Source organism: Physeter macrocephalus, chromosome 3, assembly GCF_002837175.3.
Source record: "Physeter macrocephalus isolate SW-GA chromosome 3, ASM283717v5, whole genome shotgun sequence".
Lineage (NCBI taxonomy): Eukaryota > Metazoa > Chordata > Mammalia > Artiodactyla > Physeteridae > Physeter > Physeter macrocephalus.
Window position 1 is genome coordinate 14,024,679 of NC_041216.1, and position 26,140 is coordinate 14,050,818.

General features: G+C 49.5%; 1 protein-coding gene across 1 annotated transcript in view; it reads right to left on the minus strand.

The window, feature by feature from the left end:
* Positions 1-1,637: 1,637 nt before the first annotated feature.
* Positions 1,638-26,140, minus strand: part of WDTC1 (WD and tetratricopeptide repeats 1) — a 72,157-nt gene continuing 47,654 nt past the window's right edge. Inside the window, exons 4-16 of the mRNA XM_007120358.4 lie at positions 22,790-22,836; positions 22,234-22,345; positions 18,904-19,091; positions 16,266-16,448; positions 14,676-14,770; positions 14,151-14,266; positions 12,758-12,833; positions 12,059-12,167; positions 11,091-11,264; positions 7,787-8,022; positions 6,170-6,350; positions 5,038-5,230; positions 1,638-3,632 (exon numbers count right to left, since the gene is read on the minus strand). Of these exons, the coding sequence (XP_007120420.1) occupies positions 3,435-3,632; positions 5,038-5,230; positions 6,170-6,350; positions 7,787-8,022; positions 11,091-11,264; positions 12,059-12,167; positions 12,758-12,833; positions 14,151-14,266; positions 14,676-14,770; positions 16,266-16,448; positions 18,904-19,091; positions 22,234-22,345; positions 22,790-22,836 (1,908 nt within the window). The 3' untranslated portion in view covers positions 1,638-3,434. The remainder of the gene's footprint in view (positions 3,633-5,037; positions 5,231-6,169; positions 6,351-7,786; positions 8,023-11,090; positions 11,265-12,058; positions 12,168-12,757; positions 12,834-14,150; positions 14,267-14,675; positions 14,771-16,265; positions 16,449-18,903; positions 19,092-22,233; positions 22,346-22,789; positions 22,837-26,140) is intronic.

Here is a 26,140-nt window from a genome sequence, read left to right on the forward strand (position 1 = left end):
AAGATGTTAATAATAGGAGAAACTAAGCCAGGGAGAGAGGGGTATATGGGACTCTCTGTACTATCTTTTCAATATTCTGTAAGCCTAAAACTGCTCTAAAAAAAAATAGTCTATTAATAAAAAAGTACCAATTCCAAATGGAATGGAGCCCCTCGTAAAGTCTTCCAATGGCTCCTCCTTGCTTACAGGATCAAGCCTACAATCCCTCATCAAGCACAGGAGTCCTCCACAGTTTGGCTGCCCCTGGAGTCCATGGGCCACTCCACCCTCTACAATGCAGCTGAACTGAATCACTCAGGGTCCATGAGGGCACCTGGGACTATGCCCTACTCCCTTGTCCTTGTACATCAATGGTCCCTTCCTTGCCTGGTCTGTAAATGTCCTGAAGAAGCTTCTGCAGATTTCAGTTTGGGAACACAGAGGAATGATAAGCACCTGCTTCATAACATCACCTATTGTGCTTCTGACAGGATCTCTTCCCTTTCTGTCTCCTGTACTAAACTGAGTGTACCCTGCTGGCCTCAGCCTGGTTCTCTCCAAATGTACAAACAGAATAATCACAAAATCTCACTAGTGAAACTACTGTTCCCACAGTATTGAACCACAGTTCCCAAACTGTGCATCAGGGCGCCTTAGGGTGCCACAGCAAAGTCACAGGAGCACAGTAGCATATTATAAATTTAGAGTTACTCAGCATCTGTTGGCTACCGAGAGAACTACTAGCTCAAGGTGGTTCAGAGTTTTACCATTAGATTGCACTACATTCCTTTGATTATGTCATCTTTGAGAAGCTGGGTTTTTAGCGGTTGCTGTGATATAAAGCAAATGAAAGTCAATGTGGAACAGGAAATGAGGGTGGTGGGGTCCAATCTGATTAGAAAGTCTGACAAGTTTTACAGCACCCGACAAGCACACAGATTCCATTAGTTATTGTACTTATTCAAGAATGAAATAAAAAGTTTCTTCTAACTTATATGTATTAATTTTTTAAATGACTAACTTGGTAAGACATAAATTGTTCTTAAGTGATCCGGGCTTAACTAACACATTGAAATGTTAGGTATTTCTTTTGGCTTAGGGGGTCCATGAAAAAACTACTGAGACACTAATGGTTCAGTGAGCTGAGAAAGTTTGGGAAGCTCTGGTCTAAGAAATCCTCTAATCCAGGGCCCATCAAGAAACTGCAGGTTGTGAAATCAACTTCGTGGGTTATAGTCAGCATTTTTTTCTCCTTAATAGAATGGTAAACAGAACACATTGCATGTAGCAAGTGTATTATTGTGTAAAACTTACGTTCAGTATATACATACAAATTAGCGTGGGTATCTTGGGTCACAATGTAAAATGTGTATTTCTTGTTTGGGTTGTGATTTTAAAAGTATGAAAAACCACTAAGACTTCAACCTCCTTATTTTACAGATGAGAAAACAGCCCAGAGAGTGAAAGCTGATTATTATTGCAAATCACAGCCACCAGTGCCGGGCTCTGCGCTTGGCCCTGCTAGGCTGGTGACCCTCCAAGGCAGGCCTTATTCTACCCAGTAGAGGTGTGGTTACTCAAAGTCACAGAGCTACAGAGGTGAGATACTCTCACTTTGATCCCAAGACGCATTTGCACCCCACAAATGCCACCAGCCACACCTAGAACAAAATGGTTTTAATCAATTGCGTCACCCTCACTCTCCTGGGAGCGGAGCAACAAAAAGGCTCGGCTCCTGCCCCCAGAGGACAGTAAGGCTTATGTGTCTCTCCACACGGCAGGGCCCAGGCTGGGCAGGCAGGAGGCAGGGACAGAGGAAATGGCGGGTGGCTCGAACACAGGAAAGCAAAGGGGCCCTTGCTAGTCCTTGGGCCCCAGGGCCCAGCCCCAGTACTCCCGCTCTCCCCTCCCGGCTGGAGAAAGGTCGTGGAGAAGAGACAGGGGAGCAAGTCCCAGCAGCAGGAGAAGCAGCAGCAGCTGTTTCCTTCACCAATAAATAGACTTCATTACCAAGCTAGAAGAGGCGGGTGGAAGAGGGACGGGTGGAGAGGAAGGGGGAGAGGCCGCCACCCGTGTTGCTGGGATTAAAGCAATGACGAGATGGTGCCAGACCCCCACCACTATCCTCAGCACCCCCCACTCCCACGCCTCATCTTCTCAAAACTGTGAAAAAGCTTTTAACATGGCCCTGCTGTCTGCAGGGCTTTTCTGAAGCCTGACTGAGAGGAGGCACCTGGCAGAGTCAGGGCGGAGGGAGGGAGGGAGGGAGGGAGGCTGCTTCTCCCCAGAGGCTGCAGCTGGAGGGCTGGAGCCAAGTGAGCTCTGAGGGGAATGAGGAGGGAGGGGGGGAGGGATGAACCAACTACCAGGAGCAGCTCCTGAGCTGAGAGCCAAGGGGGCAAAGAGGGAGGTCTGGTGAGTGGTGGGGTGACCGCTGCATCCAGTGTAAAGCTCAGGCTGCTGAGGAGGGAGGGGGCTGAGTTAGGGACTTCCCCATCCGAGTGGCTCAGGAGACCCAGCCCCTCTCCCCAGAGCAGCAGGGGACAGAGAAAAGCCATCACTTCTTTGGTCTTTGTGGCGGCTCAGCATGTGGGATGGGAGGGAGGGCACAGAGGGCCTGGAAGGCTCCTAGCAGGGAGTGCCATCTCAGCAAGAGGAGGCCTGGCTGGGAGCTCTGGCAGAAAGGTCACAGTGAGGCTGAAGAGCGCCCGAAGGAATAGTGGCCCTCCAGAGTGCAGAAGGGCTGGCACAGACGGGTGGGGAATGGTGTGGTGCCCCACACTGCCAGGGCCCTTGGGAAAGGCTAAGCCCCCAGGGGTGGCCAGTGAGGGCAGGCGCAGGACCCAGAGCCAGTGCCTGGGAGGAGGGCAGGGACGCTGTACTGCAAGGAAGCAGTGGCTTGACCTTGCCCCTCCAGGGCTCCCATCCTTACTTCTGTTTCCACCGTGACAGAGTGGCTCTGCAAGGAAGGGGGCACCCTATGCTTTTTCAGAACCTTCCCTGAAGACCAGGAGGGAGCTAGCCTTGCCCACCAGAAGCAAGAATGGTAACAGGTCAAGGCTAGCCCTTATGGACTGGGAATTCCACTCCCCTTTCTGCTGCCAACTGAAGGGTAGGGCAGTCCTTGAAGACAGCTTCAGCCCTTGCCTCCCCACCTGAGGCAGGCCAGAGCCCTCCAGGGACATGGAAGTGCAAGGTGGTGGGGGGCATATGGAGGGGCTTCTCCTCCTGCTCTTCTGCTCAGGGCTGGGGCCAGTCAAGGGGCAATTGCCCAAAAGTCCAAAAGCCAGCAAGTTGTAGCAATCCCCACCCCCAATGCCAAACTAACAAACAAAACAGGGAAAATGAAAAAATGGGGGGAAGGGGAAGACAAACCAAAACAGAACCCCCTGACCTCCTGCCCGGGGTGGAGGACCCAGCCAGTAGCAGGGGCTGGGGACCAGGGCTAGGAGGGCCTAGCTGGGCCGGCACTGCACCTGGCCCTCGGAGCTGTCCTCATCGTCAGAGGCCCCCGCGCCCGCACTGCTCAGGCCCGTGATCCGATAGCCCATGTTGAGAAGCATCACCTCCAACGGGTCCGCGTTCATGCGCCGCTGGTTGGCCTGGGAAGCGCCCTCCATGTCCTCCACAACTCGGCCTGTGAGGTCTTCACTCTGTGGGGGGGAGGCACACATGCTACTGGGATATATGTGCAGGGGAAACACACACACAGACTGAGCTATACGTACGGAGAGGGTACGTACATACCAGGAGATGTATATGGGTATATCCATGTGTGTCCATGCGTAGAGGGGAACACATCCTGGGATATGTATGGAACAAACACACACACACGTGCGTACACACACACACATACCAAGCTGTATGTGAGGGAGATGACACACCACACGGGGTTGTACATATTGGGGTTGGGGGGCACGTGGTAATATACACTTGGAGGAGACACAACACACTGGGATATAAACTAGGGGGAATACACATAGCAGGGTATACACTGGAGACCCCACGCTGGAAAATGATGAGGACATACCACATCAAGACACATACGGGGAGCACACCACGTAGGGTTATATATGTGGGGGCGGCATACATGGACATAAATGAGGGAGGATTCACACCAGGGTGTGCTGGGCACACACACTATACACCTGAGGGGGGAGCACAGATATAGCTCCCCTCACCCCATTCTTTTGTTGCCACTCCCAAAGAGGATTCCTTTATCCTCCTTTTCCTCTCCCCACAAGGGAGGGTCCTGTAGGGTTTCTCTCTTTAAAATTCATAGAAAATTAGACACAGCTCTTGACTGCTGTTTTGCCAGCTGGGAAGGGGGAGGAGGTGGGGCAGAGGGCAGGGGGGCCAGCCCACATAACTACCCACACTGACTACCACACCATCCTAAGTGTCCCGGTGGGCTGGACACACCACAGGCATCACTTCTGTAATCCTCAAAGCAACCTTTTGAGGTGGTACTGTCATTCCCATTCCTATGTACAGATGATAAAAAACCTGAATCAGAGATGGCTGAGTCCCTCAGGCAGTAAGTGGAGGGACCAGGATTCAAACTTAGGCCCATCAGACTCTAAAACTTACATACTTCTCGTGTGACTGAGGGACAGGCCTCTGCACAGCTTCTGGGGGACACAAGGCAGTGGTATACGAGGGGCAGGGTACCTAGGGAGCCTCTGAGGTACCGTTCTCATGAGGTGGTGCTGGAACTGATCTGGTTCCCTCCTTGCCCTCCCGCACCCAGTCCTTGGTTGCTGTTTCCCATATGTGAGTCTCACCTTTGCCAGCTGGCTCAAGGATATGCCTCTGGAAGGCAGGAGACAACTCTTGCCCCTGGAATTGCCCACTTCATTTGGAGCTTTCAGAGCTTGCTGGCTCCCACCCTGATGCAGCCTGGGGCCCTGGGGTGAGAGCTCACTCATCCTAGCAGCTCCTAGCCTCTGTATGACTCACTGCCCTTCCCAACCCTCATGGGCTCAGCTGGAGGCCTCGCATAGGGTCCATCCCTACCTTCCTCCCTGTCTGGCATCTGCCACCTTGCCACACCCTCACCTCTGGCCGGGGGTTCCACAGCCGCACAACGGGGTCGATGCCGCTGGTGGCCAAGAAGCAGTAGCTGGGGTGCGGCTGCAAGCAGTTGACGATGGACTCGTCCCCCTGGAGCACGCGGACCAGGTTGGTGGTCTCCTTTTCCCAGATGAAGAAGGAGCCATCATCAGAGCCACTGACGATGTATTGAGCGTTGCTGGCGGGGGGGCAAAGGGCAGGGAGGTCAGGTGGGGTACGGCCCTGTGGCCTCAAGCAGAGGCTGCATGGCTTAGGGAAAGGGAGAGCAGGGAAGTCTGGAGCCACTCGGCCCCCCGAACTCTGGGGTCTTTACCTGACTCGGAACTCCCATGCACACGGTAATCCTCTCCACACTGCAGAGCGGTGTCACTGTTCAACTGTTCTCTTAAACTCAGGGTCAGGGACTGCCTAGGTCCCTCCTACTTACTCTTCCCCGAAGTACATTATAAGCACCCTGGGTGCCAGGACCAGATCGTGCATCTCTTAGGTCTCTGGGAACACTCCTGCCTAAGCCTTCCCTCAGTAGTCCTAGCCTTCCTGGATCCAGACCCTGAAATCCTACAGCACATCTGCCCCTGACACACCATTGACATTTCGAAGGGATCCTGACGGAGATTCTTAATTCACATTCACGTATCTCACCTACCCAAAGAAAGTACATCATCTACAAAGGAGGGTTGGGGGTGATGGTGTCTGAGACATGGGCTAAGTCCCTCAGTACCAGGGGCACAGTTCTAGGCACAAAAGATTGCCAAGACTGACAGCCTGTGAGGGTGCTTGCCCAAGGCTCCAAGCATCCAGATAAAGAAACCAAGCTCTGGCACATGGGGACACGGGGAGCAGGAGATGCGGGTAAGGAAGAGTCCAGGTGCTGCACTAGATGCTTTCTGGATTACCTCATTAGTCCTTGTTATGGCCCCTTGAGTGGGGAGGGCTGGTTTCATTTTATAGGTGAAGAAACTGAGACCCACAGAGATGAAGCCATTTGCCCAAGGGTACAAAGGCAGAGCTGGGATGTGAGACTTTTCTGAAAGCATTGTGTCCCCATGCCCCGCCCCCCCCACCAAACTCCTGCTGCCAACTGGGCTGTGCCCTCCTCCTCTTCAGGGCCTCAGACCTGCCGAAGAAATTGGCCTCCTTGATGTCCGTGGTGGTATTGCAGTGGCCACAGTAGCGGAACTGATAGTCGTAGCTTCGCTCCCGCAGCACCATCTCGTCCTCTGAGATGGAGTCCTTGCGGCTCGTGCTGCGGAGGCGGACGGGGCCGCTGCCACCACCACCGGCTCCCTTCTTCTCCTCTGAAGGCAGAGAACAAGAAAAGGTGAGAGTCCTGTCCCTCTCTCGCCTCCCCCATTTTTTCCCCACCCTTGACCCTGTTTTCGGTCCAAGCAGTACGCAATGTAGGGCTACCCGTGTCTACCTCTTCCCTGGAAAACCGGGAACAACTATGAGAAAGAAGCATCTTTGGATCCTGCCCTTGAGGGTGTTCAAGAGGAGACCTCTGATGCCAGGAGGGCCTTGGCCTAGGTCCCTGAATAACGTCTGGAAGCCCCAAGGATGCACAGACCCAAGGTCTGTTTCTGTGGATGGGAGAGGCAGGGAGGGGAGGGTAAAGCACTGCCAAGAGAGCCTTGAGGGGGTGATTTTTCTAAATAGATGCATAGCTCTGAAGGCAGTAAGGTCCAAGCCCTCCCTCTCTAGAAGACAAGTTATCATGGATCCAAATGAGGTACTAATCGGTTAAGTGCCTTGGGTAAAATGATACCTGTCTTCTTAGTGCCTTGTTCCTGCCTGCTTCAGGGCCTTGGCACGTGCTGGTCCCTCTGCCAGGAACTCTTTACCTCCCACAGCTACACTCTGCATCTAATTAACTCTTCCTCTGCATCCTCAAGATCTCAGCCTGAATGTCTCTTCCTCAAGAACCCCAGACTGCCATCAAGCCCTCCCCACCACACCTGCACCCTAGCAAGGCCGCAGGGCATTCTTTGTTTCTCCCTCATTGCTTGGTTTCTTCACTAGGCTACAGACTCATGAATACAGAAATTCCATCTGACTTGTTCCCAGGACCCCGCACAGTGCCTGGCACTATTCAGACTAATGAATCAACCCATGGTTAGTAAACTGCAAAGGAGACAGGGAGGATCCATGTCTGCCCTCAGTGAGCTCCCCTCTCATGTTTGTAGACCACACAACTGCCTAGTTTACTCTCCAGTGCTACCCAGGTGAGCTGGGCAGGGCCTCGAATGCTCTCTGCAAATAAGGCAGCAGGTTTGGAGAGGCTGTGCTTTGCCCAAGGTCACATGGTTTCACATGGCAGAGCTGAGATTGGAACTGAGGCTCCACACCTGTGCCCAAGGCATTTCTACTGCCCTGTGCTGCTGTTTCTTTTGCACCCATGCAAACTGGAGCAAGTGCACCAGCCAGCTACCCCGAACTCAGATCCCAATGGAATGGCCAAGGCCCTGTCTGTGAGCAGAAGAGAATGACCTGCGAGGCACACTGGGCTCAGCTGACTCCTATCCTGAGTCCCAGGGGGAATACACCAGGTGCCTTAAACTTGTTATTGCTAATCCTTGTCTCAAAGAGACCAAGTGACTGTCTCAAAGTCATGTGGCTTCTCAATCAGTACGTGAGCCTAGGCCTCTCCTATCTCAGAACTATGTCCTCTCCAGAATGTCATTGTAGCACCTCAAATAGACAGAGTGACAGCAACCCCTCCTCAGTGCCGACTCACCACCATCATTTTTGGAGAAGAGGGCGGCCGTGATGTCGCGTCCCAATGCATCACAAGCGCTGCTATGGGCCTGCTCCGGGAACTTCCCTTTGAAATCATCCAGGCACTCCAGGGCCTCAGCCACGTACTTGAGCTCAAAGAGGCATCGGGCCAGGCGGAAGTGTGCCTTCAGGTGGCATGGGTTTAGGGAGATGGCCTTGAGGCAGTCCCTCAGGGCATCGTAGTGGTCACCATCCCTGGGAAGGCAGGGGAATGTGGCTTGGAGGTGGGGCCATGTGGCAAGCAGGGAGTTCTCATTCCGACTCCTGCGCTTCCTGCGGCCACCCCAGCCCACCTTTGAGAGATCTCAGGGCAAGGGTACTTGGGGATGAAGAGAATCCTGGCTCAGCCCAGGCCTTGCTCCCCAGGAGACAGACTACGTTAAGGAGGCAAGCCAGGAGCCCCGAGGTCTTGGCAGGGTGGGTAGAGGGTGGGAGGTGGGTGTGAGGCAAAAACCAGTGTCCGGCTGCCCTCTGCTGGACACAGCGTGCAACTGCGCACCCGCTCACCCCAGGCACCCGCAGCTCTGCAGCAGAAGGCCTGGCATCTTGCCCGCCTCAGGCTCCCCAAGCTCTCCTTCTCCCTTCCTCTATCCACCTCCTCAAATCCCCCCGGCTGGCCTTCAAAGCCATGTCCAAGGCGGGGGGCCCTCAAGGACAGTTCTGTGGTCTGGGGAAGCCAGAAGTGCCAGGCTGGGGACTCAGGGTCTGACCAGCAGGCAGCAAGCCCTCAGCCAGACCCCCCTCTGTCCTGGCTGACTGATCCACAGCAGCTGTGGCCTCTACCTCCCAGGGCTGGAGGATGGGGCCTGACAGTCTGGCAGAGTCAGTTCTCTGGAAGCTGATGGCGGGGGGGGCGGGCATACGCCAGGAGCTCCAAATCATCCACACTGACTTCTCCAAACTCCCAAAGCATGGATATGGGGAAGTGGGAATGGTTTTGGGGGTTGGGGAGGGGCCAAAGAAAAAGCCCCTCCTCCCACCCTGTGCCGGAATATAAGATACACCTCTCCCAGCTCCACAGACCAGTTCCCACCTCGTATCTGGAGAGCCAGGCGGGTCACAGGAGCCACTTCTCCTTTGGGAGCTGTGGGGTTTTTTTTGTTTTTTGTTTTCCTGCTGGGTTGAGGTGGGCCTAGGACCCAACTGTGCTAAGCAGCACTCCCTAGAGCTGACGGTCCCTCCACCGAGGCACAGCTCACAACTCCCCTGCACGGGGCCAGAGCAGGCCCAACATGGGAGCTATCCTCCTGACCCCCTTCCCCTACAGCACTCAGAGGAAGCATCCGGTCCTTGGAGCAGCCATGCTCAGACCAGGAGCAAGCAGCTCAGCCAGGGTGGGGGCAGGCAGGAGACAAGAGTGCTTCGATGGCACGGCCTGCGTCAGAACGGGTGGCTGTGACGAAGGAGCAGGCGCTGTTTGGAAACCCAATTACTGACTGCAAGGTGCCCCTCAGAGCTCCTGGAGAGAGCAGACCAGAGAGCAGCCAGGTGCCAGAGGGCGACCGCTCCCACTGCATCCAGGAGCAGATGGCAGCCCTGGGGAGACTGGCCCGGGACAGAATGTGACATTCTAGGGGTCACTGGCAGGCATGTGGGGCTAGGGAGAGAGCAGGCTGGCCCTAGGGCTCACCCATCCAGACTTACTGCCAGATCAATCTCCCTGAAAAGACAGCTCTCAGCACAGCCCTCTCCTGCTCAAAACTCTTCAGTAGCTGCCCATCGTCCACTGAATCAAGGCCAAAACCCCACCGCTCTGCATTCCAAGTCCTTCCCAGGCTGGCCCCAGGCTACCTCACAGACTCATCTCCTGCCAGTCCCTGCCCGAACCCTCTGCTCCAGCCAAATGGATTTGTTGTTCTGCAAACAAGCTCTTCAGTCAGCCCCCAACCCCCACGCCTTTGTTCACACCATTTCATCTCCCTGGGAATGTCCTTCCCCCACAGTCCCCTCCTCCTTGCATCTCCCGTCTAAGCCTGCTCACACTGAAAGCCCATTCAGACAGTACATCTTCCTGGTGCTTCCCTGATTCCCAGTTAAAGTGACCTAACTTTTCTTGATGCCCACAGCACTTCACCTGATCATTCAAAGACTTACTGCTTCCTGCCTCTTTGGTGATGAAGCATGTCCACATCTTTATCCCCTGTCCAGAGACTGGGCACTCTGGAGCACAAGAACTCAGAGTGACAGAACTTTGTGTCCCTAGTTCCTAGTGCGAATTCAGAGAACATGTTGAGGGTACCCATGGATTGGGAAATCATCAGTCTCTCTTAGCAAGAAAGCAGGAATGAGACAGCTCTTAGCCTAGAGCCTGGTTGAACACCACTGCATTCTATCCACCTGCTGGGAAAGAGGGGCAACACACCTCAGGATGGCCCCAAAGCTGTTGTCTCCTGGGGTTGGCTGCCATCTGAGCCCTTGGCAAGCTCCTGATGCCTGAGCTAAGGCCTGTGGGGGCAGCATCGTTCGGAACCCCCATCCACCATCCTGCTGACTTGGGTGGGTTTCTTAAGCTTCCCTCTCTGGCCTGACTAGTTGCAGCCAGACGATGGCACACCAGCTGGCCTGTCTGTCTGGGCAGAGCCGAGGGATGCCAGACGGAGCAGAAATGGCTGTGGGCCCAGCTTTATCCATCTCCCATCCTGGCCCTGGCTGGGGGATGGGGTCTGCCTGCCTGCTTGCCTGCTGGTGCTGCAGGCAGAAGGGCCGGGGGCCCTGATGGTCTCCAAAGATAAAGGGTTCTTCAGGATATGGACCTACTCCCTTACCACCAGCCACTACAACTCAGCAAGGCCCACAGACAGCTTCGGATGTCTAGGATCTTGTTTGTGTTTGGTCCAAACGGTCCAAGAGCATAGGAAAGCAAGCCCCAAGGTCAAGGAGCTGCAGAATCCTTTCAAACAGATACCAACTGAATTCACCAAATGCCTCATTTCCATCTAGCAAGATTCTACTGCTCCTTCAAAGTCCAATTCAAGGCGCAATTCTCCAAGAGTGGGGATTAACCATTCTCCCAATTCCTACTTCCAGTGGTCACAGCACTTTCTAACAAAGCAACATGTTGAAGCTACTTGTGAACATGTTCCACTTAACTGTGAGCTTTCTTGGTGTTTGAGGCTTCTTGACTAATGAGTCAGGCACTTGCCCACCACTAACCTGGAGGTGGGGAGGAGAAGCCTGGGCCTAAGAAGCCCTAAGAGGCAGCAGGATGTCACTGCTACCTTCCATGGATGCCTCAGCAGCTTGTTTCCATCAGGCCCACTCACCACTTGCGCTTCATGTAGGCAGCAGCTCGGTTCCCGTAGAGCATGGCGTTGTGAGGGGCCCTCTGCACGGCCTTGCTGTAAAGCTGAATGGCCTGGGTCCACTGCTGGCAGGCAAAAGCCTCATTGGCTTGCTGTTTCACACGCTCCAGGTATGGGGGCAGCTCTACTTGGGGGCTGTGGGGGAAGCAGAGCCAAGTCAGGCCAACCAAGGAAGGCCAGAGAAGCCTCTCAGGAGGTCTGTAGCCCTGCCTGAAGGCCACTCAGGTTTTCCCGGTCCCTGGGATCTGCACTGTCATCTAAAAGAGGGTACCATTCCTATCCTTGGCCTGGGTTATTGTGATAGGTAATGGTCACAATTCCAGATGCTCTGAGCCAGTGGAAAAAAAAAAAAAAAACAGGGAGAAATGAAGCTTTCCTGGACAGGTTTAAGGGAATTCTTAATCAAACTCCTGGGCATGAAAGTAGCTGACACCTACAGCCTCCATGCTGAGCCAAAGCTCGTTACCACCCAAGTGCCTCCCATGGATCTCTCTATAGATAATTATGTTTCTCTCAAGGGCTAGAGGATCTGGGCACCTCTGTATCCGAAGCCCAGCACAGGGCCTGGAAGTGAACAGAGGCTAGAAGATGCTATGAATGGAGAAAATATAATGGGGGAGGCCCGCCTGTGTGGGACCCCTTTATAGGAGAGAGCCCAGTGCTAAGAGGAGCTAGCCCCTGGGTCCTGACGCCAGCTACTGGTATCAAGGGACCAGAGCTTCAGATTGAGCATGACTGGAGTCCTATCAGGAAGAAGTGGCACTGGGACCACTAGCCACAGTCCAGGAGCCTCTTTGCCCCAGTCCTCTGACTCTGGGGTGTATGCCTGGGTGGGGGGTCACGAGGAAGGTTTACAGGACATGCCCTCCCTCCAGTCCAGTGGGGTGTAACTGGGGCTGGGAAGGTTGGGAAAGTCAGGCTGGCCTCACCTGACATGTCCCCTACTCTCTGGCAGCCGGAAGCCGTTGCTGTGAAGGTGCAGGCCATTGGACACACCGTTGGACACACCATTGGTGGACATCTTGCCATTCTGAACTTCTGGGAGGGGGTGGGCAGAAAGGAACAGCAACAACTTTGGAGGAGGTTCTCATTTCTCCTCAGCAGCCCTCCAGCTTTGACACCACAGGGTCTGTTGGTTCCATTGTGGGGCTATCCCCCCAGGGTAGGTCTATTCCCAGAAAGCAGGCAAGGACATAAAGAAAAGCCTGTGCGCCCTCTGCTGGCTGAAGAGGGACACAACTTCAACTTGGCATTAGCTGGGGGTGGGGATGGGAGTGGGGGGTGAGGAGGTGCCTAAAGCAACTGTAGACCCCAGGAAGAAATCAATGAGGAGACTGGTCCAGGATGAGAAGGGAAAGACAAATACTTCAGGCCCTCAAGAGCCAAGCCACAGAAAGAACCTGCTTTTCTGGAGGGAAGTGAAAAGGGCTGTGATGCAAACCCCTTTGACAGACCTCTCTGACCTAATATTACCTTCCTTCTTACTGTACAGTGTTATTTCAGAGAATCTACTCCTTTTGCAGGATCACAGCCAGCACAAGGTAAGGGGCAGGCTTCTCAGCAGAGGCAGTGTACACTCACAGTCCCCAGCAGAGATGCCCTAAAGGATACCCGAAGGGAGAACTTACCCCCTGAGGAGTGGCATTTTCTAGGCAAGAGGAAGGTGTACGGCCGTTGCTTGTAAGTCAGGTCAAACAAATAGACCTAGAGTGCAGGGGTCAAGAAAAGAATGGACACTGTGAGGCAAGAATGTGGCTGGACTGTAAGTGAGGCCTGGGTGGCTCCCAGGAACACAGCTGAGTGTTGAGCAGGGAACCATCAAGTGAGGGAGAAGGGGTGTTTCTATGGAGCAAACCTCAGGCAGGAAAATCTCGCCAGTTCCTGGCCCTTAGGGTGGATGGCTTGAAATACTGTCATTACTTCGAATCACACATTTATTAGGTCGACAAGGTCCTCAGAGGTTTCACGTTATAGATGGGAAAACTGAAGCCTCAGAGCAGAGAAGCAATTTGCCCAAAGTAACACTGCTAGTTACTTCCCTCAGTAAATATTAGCTATTATTACTTACTATTTATTGAATTCTTACTTTGCTCCAGGACCTCTGCTAAGTTTTTTATATGGCTTTTTTTCATTTCATCCTAGAAACCCCCCCAAGAAAAGCTACTATTATCATCACCCCCTGAACAGATGAAGAAATGTAGGCTCAGAGTTTAATTAATTTATCCAGGGCCATAAAAGCAGCAGGTGGCACAGTCAGGACCCAAAACCGAGTCTGTCTGGCTCCGAACCACTCTGCTAGACTGCCTCGCCACTCATCTTTATGCTACCTTTAAGCCAGGTGATGGCTAAGCAATCTGAAGCCAGAGCCCTCTTCTGAACTCAAGGGCTCACCTAGTCTCCATCCCATTTCTCTTGTGCCACACCTTGACTTTAAATGTCATCAACGGTTTCACTTGCCATGTTGCTCCCATCAGCCTAGGATGGATCATATTTCACATTTGTTTCCCTCGTGTTTATGATAATGCTACCCCCAGAGTAAGTACTCAGTGACTTTGTAGAGTAAATGAATTTTTGCAAGGCTTACTAAATATCCTGACTGAGAGATTGTAAACAGAAGGGTTAGCAACCTGCCGTTATCAAAGAACACTTCCCAAAGCTGGCCCTAAACTGCAGCCTGGCTGCATGCTCTGAGCCCCAGGATTTCCTCCTAGGAAAATAGCAGATGAGGAAACCAAGGTTCAGGAAAATGAAGAGAGTTGTTCAAAGTCACAGTATACAGCTAGTAAACAAAAGGCCAGCATCTGAAGACAAGTCTGTCAGTTCTAAACCTTACACTCAAGGCCAGGGCACCTCTCTGGGAATTCCAAAGATGCCATGGCACTTCCACATTTCACAGTAACGTCATTTACAATGAGGCTTCTTGTCTGCTTCATGGTAGGGGATGTGGGGTACACAGCCCTGGCTGCTGGATATGCGGGTGGGAGGGGGAAGGGCAGAGCCACGTTGGGCAGTCATCCATACCTGCTCTCCTCCCATGTTGACCAGCAGCTCTGTGCCATTGGGGCTGAAGGTCACATAGGTGGCGACCAGCACTCTCAGACGGTTGTTGTAGTCGGGCAGCTTCACTGGCAGGTGACCTGCAGGGAAGAGCCCTGTTACCCTAGTGTGAGGCTTCCAATCCCTCCCAAAAGGGGCAGGGAGTTGTGAGAAGTCAACCATATCAATGATGATAGCCATCATCTTCATCAGAAAAGCAACTGCTGAGCCCTTACTATATGAACTGGGCCAACTATGTTATATGCTTTATCTCATTGAGTCATTACAACCCCGTTTTACAGAAAAGAAATTAAGACTCCTCAAGGGTACGTAATTTATTTACCAAAGGTTATATGATAGCTGGTCACTGACAGTCAGCATCAAAGCCCAGGTCTGTCTGATTCTAAACCCCTTGCTCTTGGTCACCATGCCATGCTGCCTCCTTGCACTGCCCCACAGACAATCAGCGCCCTGCCAAGAGTTTAGGGCCAGAGTTGGGCTGAGCCCTACCTGCTACGTAATACTGGGCTGCACCATCCGGAAGGGGCTTCTGCCGGTCACAGAAGGTGTGCACACCTGCTGAAGGGCTCTGCTTCATGCTCTTTCTGGTGGGAAGGCAAACCATATAGGTTATAATGCCTAACACTACTCCTGGCTAGACCATACCACACTTCCTGGAGAAAAACCCAAGTGTATATCCCTGGAGAGATACAGGAGGAGGTACCTTTCTTCCTTATCTCAGCACCCCCAAAGGTCCACCAACTAGACAGCTGTGGACACATACATTACAGTACTTTATAAGTAGGTCCTGCCTACTTGTCTTGGTTCATGGCCACCCTATTACTCCCATTTTACAGATGAGGAAGCTAGAAGCTCAAGGCCCTCCCTAAGTCATGCAGTGTGTGAAGAGCAATAGTGGTCACCCAAATCCACAAATGAAAGTAATGCAGGCCAGAAGTTTATGCACTTGTCCCAGGAATCCACTGAAAACCCAGGCTGGCAGAGCCGCTCAGGTCTGGGACTTCTGTGGAGATTCTGAGTATATTCTACTTTTGTTTAAAAAAAAAAAGAATAAAGTAGAATTATATGTACAAATAAAGGAATTATATGTATAAGATTATAACTCTGTACATACACTCATAGTGAAAGAACAAGCAGAAAATACTATATACAGTGATTTCTTTCAGGTAATGGAGTATGGGTAATTTCTTTAATATACTTATCAGGATTAAGTTTTTAAAAAAAAAATCACAGGGCTTCCCTGGTGGCGCAGTGGTTGAGAGTCCGCCTGCTGATGCAGGGGACACGGGTTCGTGCCCTGGTCCAGGAAGATCCCACATGCCGCGAAGCAACTAAGCCCGTGCACCACAACTACTGAGCCTGTGGTCTAGAGCCCACGAGCCGCAACTACTGAGCCCACGTACCACAACTACTGAAGCCCGCGCGCCTAGAGCCTGTGCTCCGCAACAAGAGAAGCCACTGCAATAAGCCCGCACACCGCAATGAAGAGTAGCCCCCGCTCGTCGCAACTAGAGAAAGCCCGCACGCAGCAACGAAGACCCAATGCAGCCACAGATAAATAAATAAAATAGATACAACATTAAAGAAATAAAAAATGTAAAAAAAAAGCAAAAACAACCCACCTCAAAAAAGAAGAGGGCATGGCAATGAGGGAAAGGGACAGCAGGTTCCAGGTTCCCTTGCCCACGGGAGGCTGTGCTATTCATACCTGTGGTTATGGATCATGCGAATGTCATAGAGCCTCACAAAGGGCCCACTGGCCCCCACTGCCAGGCAGTTGTTGTCCTGGGGGTTGACGGTGAGGCACTTGGCCTCCACCAGCTGGCCACAGTACTCTGTCAGGTCAATCAGCACCTCCGAGTGTTTGCTGTTCTCCCGAAGGTCATACTGGCTGTGAGAGAGGACACAACACAATGCAGCCACAGATAAATAAATAAAATAGATACAACATTAAAGAAATAAAAAATGTAAAAAAAAAGCAAAAACAACCCACCTCAAAAAAGAAGAGGGCATGGCAATGAGGGAAAGGGACAGCAGGTTCCAGGTTCCCTTGCCCACGGGAGGCTGTGCTATTCATACCTGTGGTTATGGATCATGCGAATGTCATAGAGCCTCACAAAGGGCCCACTGGCCCCCACTGCCAGGCAGTTGTTGTCCTGGGGGTTGACGGTGAGGCACTTGGCCTCCACCAGCTGGCCACAGTACTCTGTCAGGTCAATCAGCACCTCCGAGTGTTTGCTGTTCTCCCGAAGGTCATACTGGCTGTGAGAGAGGACACAACAGTTAGGGGATTGGGGGTTGTGTCCGTGGGTGGAAGGCAGGGGAGAAGCCAAGGCCCAAATGCAAAGGAATTGGGAGTGGCTTTGAACCTGTTTGTAAATAATAAGAATGTCAAAAACTACTCCCATTTCTTGAGTGCCCACTGTGTGCCAGGCACCTGTAGTAGGCTTCACACACATTCTGTTTTATTCTAACATAACTCTTTAAGGTAGATACTACTAAACCCTTTATTTTTTTAACAGATATCAATATTATTGTTACTAAGTACTATTACTACTGACTACTAACACTTAGTGAGAAATTGCTTTGTGTCCAGTATTGTTCCCAAGTGTTATACATGTATTATCTAATTAAATTCTCACACCATCCCTAGGTACCACTAGAAGTTCAAAGAAGCTAAATAACTTGCCTGGACGACACTGCAGTAAGTGCAGCACTGAGACAGTGCAGAGCTGGAAAGACTGCATTTTAACCGCTCTGCTCTGCTCCTTGATTAAGAATAATTCTATTCTTAATTTAGTTTCTTGCAGGAGACGAAAGAAGTACAGAGGTGACAGAAAAGAAAATCTGGAGATCATCTAAGAGCTACCTAGAAACATCAACTGCCAGGACAAGCCCAAGTCCCATCCGGGTGGTAAAGGTCATGCCAAAACATCCACCCAGCGTCAGCACACTCCTACTGGGGAACTGCTTTGATGCTGGGACACAGGCACATCCAGAGAATGGCGAGGGCATCATTCATGTGCTCACCCACCTCTGCCTAAACATCTCCAATAATTTCTTCAGTGTTCACTTATCTTTCTAAGCCATCCTCACCAGATTGCTCTTCCTAAAATATTGTTTCTGTTACATCACTTTCTTGTTCAAAAAACTGCAGAGATTCCTCAATACTTTTAGCATGAGTTTACTCTTCGTTTACTTCTATCAAACTACTCAGTCTGGTTTTCAAGACATGATTTCACATACCTCTCCAACCTTGCTCCTCAGTTTTTGAAGTGTGGGTCAGTTACAGCCTCAGAACTGTGTCCTGTATGTGGCACGTTTACCAATGCCTTCACAAACTCTGCTCAAGCTGGGGAGTCCACTCTGCTTTTCCTTGCCCATCCAAATCCTGTCTATTCTGGAAGGCCAGCTTGTGTTCACCTTCTGCTAGGACTCCTCCCCTGACTGTGCCTGCCCCTAAGTGCTTAGGCTCCTGCCCCCTGCCCTAGGTGCTTAGCCTCTACCTGCTGCCCTGGCACAGTCTAGTCAGTCAGCGTCAACCAGCGCAACAAAGAGTTGGACCCGCCATCGACCAAGTGCATTCTGTCTGCTAAGTACTGTGCTAAAGTTTTACGAGCACTATCTCAATTTTAATGCTCAGGCCAACAAAAGAGATATTAAGATAATTCCCATTTTATAGATGAGGAAACTGAGGTCCGGGGGGTGAAGTGATTTGCCCCAGACAGTGTGTGACAGAGGGAGGACTTGACTTGATCTGTCTGAGTTCTAGTTCATGCATGACTTAGACACCCCTCCTCCTCTGTAACAGGGAAGAGGGCACAAAGTCCCATAGTATCTCAAGGAAGGCAATTAAAGCAGATTGCGGAGATAAGGAAAAAGTTCTAAGGTTATATCTGAAGAAAGCAGTTAAAGAAAGGCAATGAGACCATTTTAAGAAGAAGGGAAGTAGAGGCAAAGGTGTGACGCTATAGGCCGGTGAAAAGGGGGAGAGTCCACTTAACCATTTCTGGCTGGCTATCCCCCTCCCAGGAATATGCCCATTGAGCGACTGTTCAAGGGAAATGTATCAAGTGCCTCTATGTGCCAGGTATTGTGCTGGGCTCTAGGAACACAACCAAGGACAAGAAAGACATGGACAAGATGGACAAGACGGACGAAATGCTGAGGGAGTTTACTACTCAGTGAGGGACACAGACAAAAAAGTAAACCATCAAGTAAATAAAATAAAAGAACTATAGAGGGTGATTAGAGTTATAGGGGATACAATTAGGGCACGGAGACAAAGAACAATGGTGGGGGGTCTATTTTAGATAGGATGGTCAGAGAAGGTGCTTCTCGGGAGGTGACTCTTAAGCTGTCTCCTTAGGGTAAGAAAGAGCCGAGAAAGAGCTGGGACTGAGAAAAACAGTTAGAGGGAACAGCAAGTATGAAAGTCCAGAGGAGGCAGACTGTGCATCTGAGATGATGAGAAAGCCAGTGGGCTTGAATGTTGCTCAGGAGAGGGTAAGAAGTGGGGAAGGTGAAGAATAGGGTAAGTAAATCAGTGGAGTTTGTTCACTGATAACTGTGCTGGGCAGACAAATGAGGCTGGAGCTCTGTTGGAGGGAAGGAGCCAGGCCTGTGGAAGGAAGCAGTAGGGCAGATAGGATGGGGGAACCGACATGGAGTGGGAGCCAGGGAGGCACAGGCCCCACTCCCTGCCTCAGGCCCTCACCGGATAAGCCCATCCTCAGCAGCGCTCCAGAATGTGTTGGGCCACATGGGCGCCGTGGCGATGCGTTTCACCCGGTTTGTGTGGTCTCCAAACATGTGGATCGTCTCCTTTACTGTCAGGTCGTGGACATGCACCTTGGAGTCAGCTGCCCCTGTGATCAAGATGCGGTCCCCAGCGTGAGGCAGGAACTGCTTGGGAGAAATTGAAGAAGAGGTTGGCAGGTGGTGGGGCTAGGCCATTGAAGGAGACTAGCCTGGATGTTAGCACCTATTTTTTCCCTCTCCATATCAGATAAGAAAACGAGCCCATCCAAGACAATCCACCAAGAAAACTTTGGATCTTGAGCATCAGCCTGTAGGCCTAAAGGTCAAAATCAGGATGTACACCTTTATTTTGCCAGAGTGGTCCTGACCTATGCCAAGCTGGACTACCTAAGGAACCCTCTTCCTCTGATTCTTCCCCAGGTAAGAGCTGAATGGATGATAATCATAGCTGTTACCACTTACTAAGCACTTACCATGTGCTAGACATCAAGCAGGTAATTTATCTTATTAATACTTACAATAACCCCATTAAAAATTGAGGTTCGGCACTAGCATTCAGTAGGACTGTCAATTCAAACTCAAGTCTGTCTGACTCCTATATGCCTCATGATGGCTATTTAATAACCTGGGGGTTAAGTAATAAATTAGTCTTGAAATGAAAAGGACTTTCAGTGTTATAAGGGAGTGGGTGTTTTAAATTGGTTCAAATATTTCTGGAGAACAATCTGGCAATAGGTAAGAAACATAAAAACTATTTCTATCTTTTGACCTAAAACTTCCACTTCTGAGAGATAATTCTAAAAGAAAAAAGGGACCTATGCAGAAATGCTCCAAGTAGCACTCCTTATAATGGCAAGTGCTGGAAATGGCTCAAAAGTCAGAACTTGGGGAAGGGCTGAGCATCAAAAGAATACATCTTGGGCTTCCCTGGTGGCACAGTGGTTGAGAGTCTGCCTGCTGATGCAGGGAACGCGGGTTCGTGCCCCGGTCCGGGAAGATCCCACATGCCGCGGAGCAGCTGGGCCCGTGAGCCATGGCCGCTGAGCCTGTGTGTCCAGAGCCTGTGCTCCCCAACGGGAGAGGCCACAACAGTGAGAGGCCTGCGTACCGCAAAAAAAAATAATAAAATAAAATAAAAAATAAATAAAAGTGTTTGCATGATTGGGCTTGCTCTTGTGCTCCTGCCTTTTGCCTTGTGAAGAGGATGCTTCAGAAAGACACTGATCCTAGGAGAATGGGAGACACATGAAGCAGGCCTGGACAAAAAAAAACAACAAAACATCTTTATGTGGCCATTATTCAAAAGGACAATTCCATCATTCTGATGAAGTTGAGAACAAAATATTCCAGATCACACATGGCAAGGTCAAAATAGCCACAAACATAACTTTGATTAATAATTTTTAAAACATATACAGTTCTATCACCTAGTGTTGAGGAAGAAAAATATTCGGGTGTGGTGTTAGTTGAGTTCTTCTCTTCTTTTTTAAGTTTGAAAGATTGAATTATCTTTTTTTCTTAGTTGAAAAGTTTCTCCCAACCCACAACAAGGCTGAATGGGTGCTGGGGTCTGGGGGGGTGGGGGAGAGGATGTTGACATTTTCCTGCATTTAAGTAGCTAAAGCTCCACTTGACTTTAACAATTCACTCTTTCCACATGCACTTCTCTAATAGCTCACCAGCATAAGGGCTAGATGAAACAGATGGAATTTGATCATTTTTAGGGACAACTAGTAGTCTTTAATCCTGGCTGGAGACAACATATACCCCACGCGCAATAGAAATAAACAGGAGAACCCTTGGGAAGAGCTTGTGGCCACTGCCATACTCGTTCCACACTATAGATGCCACCAGGGGGAGCTCGTGGGTTAAATAAATAGATCTATGGTGTTTTACTACCGGAAGAGAGAGGAACCCTTTTCTATACCTTTTTATAACAGAAGAGGAGGCTGAGAGTCTGTGAATATAAGTGCCTTGCCCAAGGTCTTACTATTAGGGAGTATCAAGGTCATTGTCCAATTCTGGTCTCTGAACTCAACATTTTGTGTTCTATGATGCCAAACTGATAGCTTAGGTCCCTTCCCCAGATCTGACCCCACAGATTTAAACTGGACCTAACACTTTTCAGGGGAGGAAAGCAGTCTCTGTTCATCATGCAAGAGGTGAATCAGCATTGTTCTGTCTCTCAAATCACAGAAATTCATCTCGGATTGGTCCCTGGAACAGGAGATGAGAATCAGAGCTTAGGAAAGAAGCTCTGATTAGTGAAATAAGTTGGTTTTGAGCTCTTGAATCTATCTTCTTCTTCAGGCATCTTGTAATTCATCTTGATATTAATTAGGAAAATATTTCTTAGATTAGTGAGGCTTTCCAAAGGACAGCCTCACTCTCACATACATTCGTTACAGAATTTCAGAGCTGGAAAGTCCTTAAAGGTCATTTCCTTCAGCCTTCAGCCTAGCAGATGAAAGTTCCCAGTGAGGAATACCTCAGTGCTAGGACATTTACTACATCCTCAGAAGGCCCATTTTACCTTTTTCAAGTATCTCTAAGCATTAGACAATTCTTTCCTTCATCAGGCCTACATTTGCTTCTGAAAACTTAACAGTCACTATTCCTAGGTCTGTTCTCTGGGACTGAGAGGCACAAGTTTCATGTCACTTCCACATAACAGGTCTTCAGAGGTCTGAAGTCCTTTAAGTCCCCTGCCTCCCCTCTTCTCAGCTCAACTCCCCTCTACCAAAAATCAGAGACTCATTTCCTATGAAAAGTAGAACAGCTAAAATCACCTGTGACAGGTGCTTTTTAAATCAATCATCTCACTGAAATGTAACATCAACGCTGTGGATTGCTACTTCCTTTTTTAGTTATATTATTTATTTACTCATTTATTCGTGAATGTGGGGGATTTTCCTTAGCTACTTCCTTTTTACAGATGGGTAAACAGGCCCAGAGGGGTCAGGTGATTTTCCCAGTTCACACAGCTTCCAAGGAGCAGATAAGGGAGTCAAACGCAGGTCTGCCTGCTACTGAAGTTCATGCTCAGAACCATACCTCCCATCATCACCACTCACATAAGTATAAATTCATTTGGAGCTGGCCTCTTGGCTCTAAGAGAAGAAGCAGAGCATGGAAAAGAGATGGAATTTCAGGAATCACCAGCAGATGCTCAGATCACAAAGATGTCTGTGACCCCAGGGTATACATGGGACACACACATGCAAACACAACCATGTGCACAGCCCAGTCACCACCATTCACTTGCTTTTTGGCTTATCCTGCTCACCTTGACAGAAAAGATATTTGCAGTGTGTCCCGTGTGCATGGAAAGCAGCTTCTTATGGTGCAGCGGGTCCCACACAATCGTGTGCTGGTCATCAGAACCAGAGGCCAGCAAGCTGCAAGTAGAGAGAAAGAACAGTTCTGACCTCTCCTCAATTTCCTGGGCCCCCCTTCCTCTAACCCATGTTTCCCAGTTGATAAGGACTTAGGCTACACAGAACTTGAAGAACAGTAGATGTCACAGAATATAAGGTTATCTTGTAAACAGTGATTGATTCTCTTCTATTTTGTCCTGAGAATTTCTCATCATTCCTTAAATGCAATAGCTTATCAAAAAAACAGGGTTTGGAAGGTCATTCAACTTTCCATCTATCTGGGATTCATTGTTTAACTGTGTATTCATAATGATGAACTAAACTTAAGTACACAGCAGAGAGCAGCAGTCTCCTCTCTTGGGTCCACTCTTTTCCTTAGATCTACAAAGAGGAAGGAAAGTCCCCTTCTCCCAAACTCCCCATACCATTCTCCAGTACACCCTAGGTGTCGGAGCTCATACTTACTCTCCTTTCTCATTCCACTCCAGACAGTTGACACATCCTGAGTGACCCTGGGGGAGCAAATGGAGAGGGACAAGAAGAGAGCCAATTAGAGGTTCTCCTGGATAACGCAACATCAAGAAGTGGAAGTGAACAGGTAAAATAGCCTTTCCGTCATCAGCGTTTTCCAGGTGTATGTGAGTGACCAGGATTGAATTAAACTGCCTGGCATTTTACAATATATAAAGTACCTTCATATTCATGATCTCACTTGATACTGAACCCCTCTGAGCCACAAAGGGCAGATTTCATTGATCCTATTTTGCAGAAAAGTAAATTGAAATTCAGATAATAGTAGAAGTTATATCCAAACAAATTTCTGCTCCTACCACTAGAGGGGACATGTCAACAGTCCCTTCAAGGGACATCCCCTCAGCCACAGAAAATTTGGCCGAGAAGCAACTGACTGAAAGGCAGCCGATTAGCTAGAAGGCTGATCTTCCATTTATTTGGCACATATTAAATTCATCGAGCACTTACTGCATGCCAGGTACTGTTCAGATGCTGGGGGCAGAGCAGTATACAAAATAAATCTTGTATTTAGATCTTCTGCAGCTTACTTCCAAGTAGGTGGAGCCTGGTATAGTGAGGTAAATTAAGCTTGGGGATTTGAATTGAGAGACACGAAGAAGTGAGGCAGTTAATGACAGATGCAGAAGTTGAAAGCATGTGCAGAGAGAAGTCATGGCAAAGCTAAAATTAAGAGGAAACAGAATCCATGGAAAGCAGAAGGTATGAAGTGGCAGAAACGAGTCTTACATGGGAGAAGGAGAGAACAAGTCACTTCCATTCCTACACTCTGTTCTTTCTTTCCCCCACCCTCCCTCATTCCTAATGGCACCTTGATTTTCATTTCATTATCTGTCCAGCCCAAATCAGACCATGTGTAAGTTCACTGTCCTTTCCACAGTGGTAGGTTCAGGAACTTAGATCTAAGCCATATTGGACACGGCATTCACTTGGACACAGGTACTGGCTCAGAAATGAGCCCGTGACCCCAATCGGATGTAAGGGGACCAGTTGATGGAAGTGTGTGGAAAAGGAGTTTTCTCATTTTCAGGAGAGAGTCTATGAAAGGGGTGCCTTTCTTTCTCTGGATGCTGGGTGTCCTAATGTGACTCCTGGACTTGTGACCACGAGGGTAGCCAGCCGAGAGTGAAATAAACAGAGAGAGGAAAGCCCAGCCAAGGGAATCACAGAAAAATGGAGCCAAAGTGACCAGAGTAACCAACCCTGATGCCTGCCCTACTCCTGGGCTTCCAGTCAGGAGCCAGTCTGCTCATTACTGTTTAAGGTCACTTGAGTTGGGCTGTTACCTGTGGCCCAGAGCATCCTGATTAACTTATTCTTCAGGTTGCAGTTTATCGGCACTTCCCTCAAGATGCCTTTCCCACCCTGTAAATCTGGGAAGGAGGCACATCCTTCCTGTGGGCTCCTACTGTCACACTGTATTATGGCTCTGTGTCAACATGGTTATTTTGCTTCACCACACTGAGCTGCAGGGAAGTGGCCTCTGTGTACTGTGTTCACTGTATCCCCTAGGCCAGGTACAATGCCTGGCACGTATCTGCTGCATAATGAACAAGTGAGTCCAGGGGGACTAGTGGGAAGAATCAAGAGACATGAACAAATCTAATTCCCTGACTCTCTAGGCAGAAGAGGCTTTTCCTCTGCCTTCTCCTTCCTTCTTACCCGTTGTCCTATAAAGATTCTCATTTGAGTTGATCCTCATTTCTTTCTGGGTTCTGCACTTAAATACATTATTGACACATTCACTCTGTTCAGACTTGCCAGACCACTTACTGACCTGAGGCCTCTCACTTTCCCACAGCACTTCGTGGAAACCCCACACATGAATCTGGTCACTCTTTCTGGATCAGAATCATTTCTGTCCTCACCCCTCTCATTTTCCTACCAGGCTTTAAATTACTTGTGCCCAGGGCTCACGTCTTCAGCTTGCAACTTCCCAGAGTACCGAGGGTCTTGAACGAGTGCCACTTACTGAGGGTTTATAAAGAGCGAGGCACAGTACCTTGCACTTGTGGTAGGCAGAACAACGGCCCCCTTACAAACGTCCATGTCCTGATCCTCTGGAACCCATGAATATGTTATGGTAGGTGGCAAAAGGGACTTTGCAGATGTGATTAAGGTTAAAATCCTCGAGGTGGGGAGATTAGCCTAGATTATCCAGGTGAGCCCAATATAATCACACGAGTCCTTAAAATCAGTGAACCTTGGGACTTCCCTGGCAGCCCAGTGGTTAAGACTTCGCATTCCAATGCAGGGGGGGCAGGTTCGATCCTTGGTCAGGGAGCTAAGATCCCACATACCTCGGGGCCAAAAAACCAAAACATAAAACAGAAGCAATATTGTAACAAATTCAATAAAGACTTTAAAAATGGTCCATGTCAAAAAAAAAAAATCAGTGAACCTTTCCTGGCTACAGAGAGTAGAGAGGTGTAGGTGTGAAAGGGATTTGACCTGCTATTGCCAGTTCTGAAGATGGAAGAAGGGGGTCACGCGTGAAGAAACATAGCAATCTCTAGAAAGCAGGAATTGCAAGAAAACAGATTCTACTCTACAACCTCCAGAAGGAGCGTAGCCCTGTCAAGACTTTAGCCTGGTGAGACCCATGTCAGACTTCCGAGCTACAGAACTGTAAGATAATAAATTTGTGTTGTTTTAAGCCACTAAGTTTGTGGTAATTTGTTGTGGTAGCAATAGGAAACTAATACAGCATTCTACATCCATTATCTTGTTTAAGAAACAGGTATCGATTCACAGAAAGATAGACAAGATGAAAAGGCAGAGGGCTATGTACCAGATGAAGGAACAAGATAAAACCCCAGAAAAACAACTAAATGAAGTGGAGATAGGCAACCTTACAGAAAAAGAATTCAGAATAATGATAGTGAAGATGATCCAGGACCTTGGAAAAAGAATGGGGGCAAAGATCGAGAAGATGCAAGAAATGTTCAACAAAGATCTAGAAGAATTAAAAAACAAACAAACAGAGATGAACAATACAATCACCGAAATGAAAAATACACTAGAAGGAATCAATACCAGAATAACTGAGGCAGAAGAACGGATAAGTGACCTGGAAGACAGAATGGTGGAATCCACTGCTGTGGAACAGAATAAAGACAAAAGAATGAAAAGAAATGAAGACAGCCTAAGAGACCTCTGGGACAACATTAAATGCAACAACATTCGCATTATAGGGGTCCCAGAAGGAGAAGAGAGAGAGAAAGGACCTGAGAAAATATTGGAAGAGATTATAGTCGAAAACTTCCCTAACATAGGAAAGGAAAT